This window comes from Macaca mulatta, chromosome 14 (assembly GCF_049350105.2).
Source record: "Macaca mulatta isolate MMU2019108-1 chromosome 14, T2T-MMU8v2.0, whole genome shotgun sequence".
In the NCBI taxonomy this organism is placed as follows: Eukaryota; Metazoa; Chordata; class Mammalia; order Primates; family Cercopithecidae; genus Macaca; species Macaca mulatta.
This window is the reverse complement of record NC_133419.1, coordinates 38289534-38297594: the sequence shown is the minus strand read 5'-3', so window position 1 is coordinate 38297594 and position 8061 is coordinate 38289534. Positions and strand designations below refer to the sequence as shown.

The 8061-nt window shown below is 41.0% G+C and overlaps 1 protein-coding gene across 1 annotated transcript; it reads left to right on the top strand.

The window, feature by feature from the left end:
* Nucleotides 1-4172: 4172 nt before the first annotated feature.
* FIBIN (fin bud initiation factor homolog) lies at nt 4173-5402 on the top strand. The gene is given in 2 exon segments (NM_001193892.2): nt 4173-4416; nt 4588-5402. A coding segment is annotated over 1 exon segment (636 nt). The 5' UTR covers nt 4173-4416; nt 4588; the 3' UTR covers nt 5225-5402.
* The last annotated feature ends 2659 nt before the right edge of the window (nt 5403-8061 follow it).

The window sequence follows — 8061 nt, the reverse complement described above, 5'->3', positions numbered from 1 at the left end:
CATAGTGCAACCTAATCTCCCCAAAACCTCCTTATACTCTTTTCTATGAAAGTTATACTATTACAATAATCAGAAATAGTAAATAGATCACAAAAGCCTTTGACAAGGAGAAGTCACAGAATTTAAAGATCTGTCACATAGATCTTTAGACTCATAATTCCAACCTAAATTTCTACTTTCTTCTCTAAAGTGATAAATGATCTAAAGAAAATTTTAAAGTACACTGAAAATGATAAAGGATAAGTAATTCTTGAGCTAGTAAATTTTGCTGGCACTGTGTAGTAGTGTTTACACACATATAAGCAGCTGGAATTGGGCAATGATGCTCACCTATTTACTTACACAACTGTGGCCACTACTCTTGAGGTCCTCCTTTATCCTTAAATGCATCCAGTTTCTGTCCTTTAATTTGGTCCCTGGTTTTCAGCCCTAGACTCAACTCTAATACTGTCCTTTGAGTGGACAGTGCTTCTTGATTTTACTCTTCAAGAGGGCTCTTACAAAGTCCTCTGTCTGGCATCTCCATGTTTAGACATTTCCTCTGGCTTTATTCATTCTAGGTCAATCCTCAGAAACCCACCTCAGTTCTAACCTTAGCAGTCCAAGATGGACTTGGGCACGTAGGAACAACATAGAACTAAAAACATTTTAAAAGTGAACATGAAGCGTTTAATCAAAAGGCCATGTTGTGCTACTTTCCAAGTCAGTTGTTAAACATGGACATTATTTAAAAATAAACTGGCTGGGTGCAGTGGCTCATGCCTGTTATCCCAACACTTTGCAGACCAAGGCAGGCAGATTTCTTGAGCCCAGGAGTTCCAGACCAGCCTGGGCAACATCATGAAACCCTGTGTCCACAAAAGAAAAGACAAAAACTAGACAGGCATAGTGGTGCACACCTGTACTCCCAGCTACTCAGGAGGCTGAGGCAGGAGGATCACTTGGGCCTCGGAGGTTGAGGCTGCAGTGAGCTGTGATCATGCTACTGCACTCCAGCCTAGGTAACCCAGCAAGGCCATGTCTCAAAATAAATAAATAAATAAATAAACAAACAAACAAACTGTTTAAACTTTTAACTAAGCTATGTTAAAATAAAGGGAATATATATGCAAAACTAATCACTTCTTAATTATTTTACCAGATTTTTACTATTTTTTATTCTTTTCGGGTTACTTGCATCTAATGTATCTGTTTGATGGGAATATTATATAATGATGTACTACTGTGCTGTCTTCCCAACTTTGAGTTCAATTAGCCACTGTGAGAGTATTTAGACTAAGGAAATCAACAAATACTACAAATCAGGGTGTTTTCCTCCACACACCCAGCTGGTCAACACTTATCAGCAAGGGTGACAGTTTCTCTTGGATGTGGATAATGAAGACAAAACTGTAAGGTAGGGGAATTATTCATGGTTACTTCCCCAGAATGTACTCCCATACTGTTCCTTTCCTTAACAGAACACTAAATCACCTAGCCACATAGTCTGCATGATACCTTGCCTTCAGCTTCAAGCTTATTGTCTTAAGCAAAGTGTTGTAATCCCAAACCTCACTACAGGAAGCCTGGTTTGAAGACATATTCATGATCCAAATCAGGCCAACTATGACCACTGAAGCTGATTTGAGGGAGCTGCATTTGAGCTACCAGGAAATCCAATCTGTCATTCCTGTTACATATGAATAAAGAAGCACACAGCCCTGGAAGACACTGGTAATCATCTTAGAACATAAACAAAAGACTGCCCATGCATGAATATAAGCCAAGGACATAGAACCAAGAAATAGTGAGAGAAAAACTAGGTTGGACAAAGCCTTCTCTGAATATCTAATCTAAGGCTTTCTGTAAGTTAATGCCCTTAGTTAGACTGAGGTGGACTTTTAGTTATTTGTACCAAAATGATTCCTTTCTAATACACAACATGGAGTGTGTATCTTTAGATGAGGTCATTGCAGGAAGAAAGTAAACACTCTTCGCCCGTCCTATGATAACTTTACGTGAGCATATGCCCTACTCTCCCACCACGGAGCAAGCTCTTTGTAGGCTTAAACTTCTTATTGCACATCTTTGTATCTGTAGTTACTTTAACACTGCACCCTGCAAGTGCAGAGCAGGTAGTAAGTGCTTAATATAGGTTTGCTTAATTGAATTTGTTAGTAAGTCAGAGAGAGATTGTGCAAGAAATGGAATGAATCAGAGTAAATTCCTCTTCTCTTCTTCGGCCAAGCAGCCAATATGAACCCATCTGTTGTCATTTCTGAATGTCCCAGAGAAAAAGGAATGAAGCAATGTAGCTCTTGAGTCCAACAGTTCAGTCTTTCAACTGAAGGAAGTTAGTTTTCTTCAGGGATAGAGTGAAAATAGGCCCTGGTCTTCCACTTGGCATAAACATTAGGAAAACTCCTTTGGTCAATGTTTTCATGATGCTAAATATCTGGATAAGAATGAAAATGTGCAGTCAACATGCTTCAGAAACTCTATGCATATGATACCACATCAGCAAAATATCAAGTTACTTAACCAGACTTCTCATTTTCTCTGCAGGAGTCTGGGTTGCTTATATCCATGAAAGTGATGACTATGAGTATAACAGTCCCCGAACAGTATGGCACTGTGAGTCTGAATGAAGCCAGTCCCTTATTACTCGGGGAGGGAGGGAGGTATGGAACAATGGCAAGTCAACATGAATGTTTCAGTTACATTTCAAGGAAGAAGGAGAAAATACCCATAGAAAGAGGACCGCTGCCTGCTTCTGCTTTCCCATGCTTCCTGTTTCCTTTCTTCAACAGCCCTATTGATGTCCAACATACATCTTATTTATTTACGTATTTCTCTTTTTTTGAGAAAAGGTCTCACTCTGTCACCCAGGCTGGAGTGCAGTGATGCGATCTAGGCTCACAGCAACCTCCCTCTCCTGGGTTCAAGCAATTCTCCTGTCTCAGCTCCCTGAGTAACTGGGATTACAGGCATGCACCACCATATCCAGCTAATTTTTTTGTATTTTTAGTAAAAATGGAGTTTCACCATGTTGGTCAGGCTGGTCTCGAACTTCCGACCTCAAGTGATCCACCCACCTCTGCCTCCCAAAGTGCTGGAATTACAGGCGTGAGCCACCATGCCCGACCTATTTTCACAAATTTAAGTTTTCTATTTCCCAGAATGTAAGCGCCAGGAAGGCAAGGATTTGTCTTTATTTTTGTTCACGGCTGTATCCTCAGTACCTAAAATAGATTTTGGCACACAGTAAATGCTCAAGAAATATTCATTAAACAAATGAATGACCTTTAGAATGACCATTTGCCAATCAGTTCATAAATTAGAAATTAAAATGGCCAGGTTAAAAAAATTGGTTTTTTTCCCCCAAGTTAAATTAAAAGACCTTGTGACAATTAGTTCTGGCTCAACTACAGTCTAACTGTGTGACTATAATCAATTCACTTAACATTTTGCTCCTTCATTTCTCCATCTGGAAAATGGGCACAATAGTACCGGAAACATTCTTCAAAAGCTTTCAAGAATCTCAAAAGAGGCAACAACTATAAAAGTATTAGGTTCAAGATTCAATGCAGATGCTTAGCATTGTTTCATAAAATTAAATAAGGATCTCATTGTCCTTTAACTTACTAAGCTGGCAAAATTTCATTTTTCAGCTTCTGTTCTTATACATACTAATGACTATACATTAAACAACTTTCTGTATTTTCATTTCATCCAAAGTATAGTTTATATCAATTTTAATTAACCAATCATTTTCAAACAAAACTGTAATTTCTGACATTTTAAATCTGCCTTCAAAGTCACAAACTTTTAAAGATAAAAACAGATATACTCAAAAAATCCAACCTAACTCATATTTATTGAGACACGTGAAATGGCATTTTTCCAGGGTAATCATTCTTTCCCCTTCCCGGTATGTCGATAACAAACCGCTTTTGTGTGTGTGTATGTGGTAGAAATTCCATTTATTCTCTTCTCATTTTCTCTTTCGAGCTGAATTCTATTGTAGAGTCTTCCCTTTCAATCTTTAAAAAGTGATCCTGTACCTTTAATAGCGGAGACCTGGTGAGAGGTTTCTTTCCAAACTTGTTCCCTGGCTTCCAAGTGACGAAACCGGCTGTAATCTGAGAGCAGAGAGATCCTCAGGATATCTTTAGCCAAAGGAAAAGCTCCGCATTCCCACCCAGTCCAGAAATTGAAATACTATCAGGGGGCAAGAGGCTTTCTCTCCAGCTACACACTCCATCTCCCGGGAGCAAGGGGAAACTCCGAGAGGAGTGCTACAGAGCCAGCATCTTGCCAGCGCCCCCGGAGGAGGGGTTCCCCGCTACGCCTGTGCCGGAGGAGTTCCAGCCACCGAGCGAGGGGCGCAAGGGTGGGTGCATCCTGCGCTGTGGCGGCCGCGCTACCCAGACGCTGGTGTGCAGAGCCACATGAAGCCTGCTGGGGACTGGGGGCCAGGGAGCAGCAAGCCGGCTGGGACTGAGGCGGACGCTGTCTCAGGGAGACGCTGACTCGCAAAGACACTCCCTTCCTTGTGCCTGGGTGATAAGTCTCCTCCTGGGGTCCCTGGCCATCCTGAATATCCAGAATGGTGTTTCTGAAGTTCCTCTGCATGAGTTTCTTCTGCCACCTGTGTCAAGGCTACTTCGACGGCCCCCTCTACCCAGAGATGTCCAATGGGACTCTGCACCACTACTTCGTGCCGGATGGGGACTATGAGGAGAACGATGACCCCGAGAAGTGCCAGCTGCTCTTCAGGGTGAGTGACCACAGGCGCTGCTCCCAGGGGGAGGGGAGCCAGGCCGGCAACCTGCTGAGCCTCACCCTGCGGGAGGAGTTCACCGTGCTGGGCCGCCAGGTGGAGGATGCTGGGCGCGTGCTGGAGGGCATCAGCAAAAGCATCTCCTACGACCTAGACGGGGAAGAGAGCTATGGCAAGTACCTGCGGCGGGAGTCCCACCAGATCGGGGATGCCTACTCCAACTCGGACAAATCCCTCACTGAGCTGGAGAGCAAGTTCAAGCAGGGCCAGGAACAGGACAGTCGGCAGGAGAGCAGGCTCAACGAGGACTTTCTGGGAATGCTGGTCCACACCAGGTCCCTGCTGAAGGAGACGCTGGACATCTCTGTGGGGCTCAGGGACAAATACGAGCTGCTGGCTCTCACCATTAGGAGCCATGGGACCCGACTGGGCCGGCTGAAAAATGATTATCTTAAAGTATAGGTGGAAGGGTACAAATGCTAGAGAGAGGGAATCCAATCAGCCCCGCTTTGGAGGGTGGGGGACAGAAGATGGGGCTACATTTCCCCCATACCTACTATTTTTTTATATCTAGATTTGCACTTTGAGAACAAATCTGAGGTCATCTTTAAAAAGAGAAAAATTGGAGACGAGTGATTTTGTTTTAGTTTTGTTTTTGTACATTATTTATGTGATTGTTACAGAACTGTCACCTGGAAAGAACAATTTTAAGCAATGTCATTTCTAGATGGCTTTCTAATTCTGCAGAGATACCTGTTTCAGCCACATCTAAAAGAGCACAGTTGTATGTGGTGGGGAATGAAACTTCCCCATCCTGCAGATTATGTGGAAATACCCAAACATAATAGTGCGTAGCTCCTTTTAGCCTCTAGCCTTCACTCCTGGGCTCCAAAAGCTATCTGAGTTGCTTGTTTTTCAAATGAGGTTCAAGGTGCTGCTTTGCATGCCTGCCAACCCATGGAAGCTGTTTGTTACTTCTTTTCTCTCTTATTTATTAACCATGGTCTGAGAGTTGTTTTTGTTTTTTGTAACAGTATTGCCACAAAACTATAGGCAAATCGCGTTTGCAGGGAGATTTCTGGTGCCTCTGTGGGTGTGTGTAAGTTAAAGTGGTCACATTTAAGAAGGCCAAGCTTTGTAGTGGTTGCACAGTCACACTGATATGCTGATTTGCTCTTTCTCATTGTATGTCTATGCTTTGTCATCAGTGCTATAGTAAATTACAAAGAAGTAGTCAGATTGTTTGAACATACCCCAGATGCCTATGATTTAGGTTACCAATGTATTCTTTCTCATTTGGGGTTTTGCTTCTGTTTGTTTATTGGAAACTTGTACTTCAAGTAGGGGGAATTCTAATTCTAATAACTCCTTAGCTAAGTTTTATAATTCAGGCAATAAACATGTTTTCATATAATACTGGCTTACTTTGTAATTTACATCTGTAACTTCCATATTTCAAAAAGGGGCCAATGCAAAAGGAGAGAGATTTAAGCCAGTAAACTGGATTTAAGCCAGTTTACTTAGAGTATATGATAAAGAAGGCAGGGGAATAGCCACATGTTTGGCAATTCTCTCCATAGTCACCCAGCATCCTCACAAGAAAACAAAAATCTAGCCATTGCCAGAATTTTAAATTTGATCCCTATAGGTCTGCTTAAAGACTCAAATTTTCTCCATTTTTTCTCATAAACTCAGTTGGAAAAGTTTCTGACAAGGCTCATACCCTATACCCTTATGCAGAGCAAGCATTCCAAACTAAGTTATAAACTACAATGATGTTTAATTTTGAAGCCAGGTCTACATTATTTAATTAATGGCTTTAAAAGGTGGAGATGCACTTTATTTAGTATCTTTCCCTAGCCAATTCTTACTCTCACCTTAAATATGCTTTCTTATTGCATATATGCACAGATGCACACACACACACACACACACACACGAAAATAAATAATGTTCATATTCTTCTGTTCAACAGACATTTATTTTCTCCTCTCCCTTGAATAAGAAAACAAGTTTTCCATTCCTATGAACTGTCTAATATCTTTCTATTACTGTAGGGGAAACTGAGGCTGGGAAAGGCTAAGTGACTTATCTTCCGTCAGTTATAACAGCCCCTAGTCTCTTAAATTTAAGTACAGGACTTGCCCGTACTAATATTTTTAAGAATACTGAGAAATGAGAGAGAGTGGTCGAATGTCTGAAATTTTGCTTAACTTATTGTACTTAAAATCACTTATAACTTCTTTTTGTTACTCAGGGCCCCACTTTTGTTGCTTTTTAGACCTGTGTGTAGAAAGAAGATTAATGATCACTTAAAATAGTTTCCTTCTTTATTCTAAAAAAATGAGGAAAAAATAACAGTGGCAAATAAAATCGTATTTGGTACTAAAATGTTTGTAGTTTGAAGTCACAATCATTAATGCCTCAAAACATTATATCACTCACTTCACAGTAATTATTTGGTAGTTCACAGACTTACCAAATGTCATCTCGTTGATTTTCCCAGCTGTAATGGGAGGATATTGGACATGTGATAGTGATGGAAAACTGTTTTCCCTGTGCATGCTAATTTCAATCTATTGGTAATGCTTCCATGCAACGTTATGTTAAGAAGGATTCAAAAGACACAGAAGTGAAGAGTGTCATCCCTAATTAGAGATATCTTCCATGGGTGCAAGAAGGGGAATGGTAACACATCTGCTATAAATTTGAAAACCCTTAAATAGATTATGTATGAGGTTCTTTCCAGTGCTAACATTCTATGATTCCTACAAAACCAGAACGAAATTATCTGGCATCCAATCACTCCACTCAAGCCTAGATGTACAGCCAGTAATCCCACAGAGTCTTATGTAAATGGCCTCAGAGGGCAAATGGGAATTTCCAGGTGGGGAGAGGAAACAATCCTGAACTGCCAGCCCAGAGAATAACATCACAAGGCTGTTCCAAACCTTCTTAGGGTGGGGAGCCAGACCTACTCACATCTTTCCTCTCCACTTCCTCATGATTCTTATTAGACCTTGTTATTCATGCAGTGACAAATTCTCTTTTCAAGCAGTGGTTCTTTTTATTTCTTAGACCATGTACTATTTTGAGACTCGAAAGAAAACTACACACTCTCTTCTCTGCAAAATCTACTTGCAAACGAATCTATATAAGTTAGGATATTAATTGTTTTTATATTTGTTGACCACTTAATTTGTGCCAGGCACTGAGCTGGGTTGTTGGTCATTCTGGGATGTTACAAAGCCTTGGGGCTTCATCTGTAAACCAAGAAATTTAAAAAGCCTCTTAGAGTT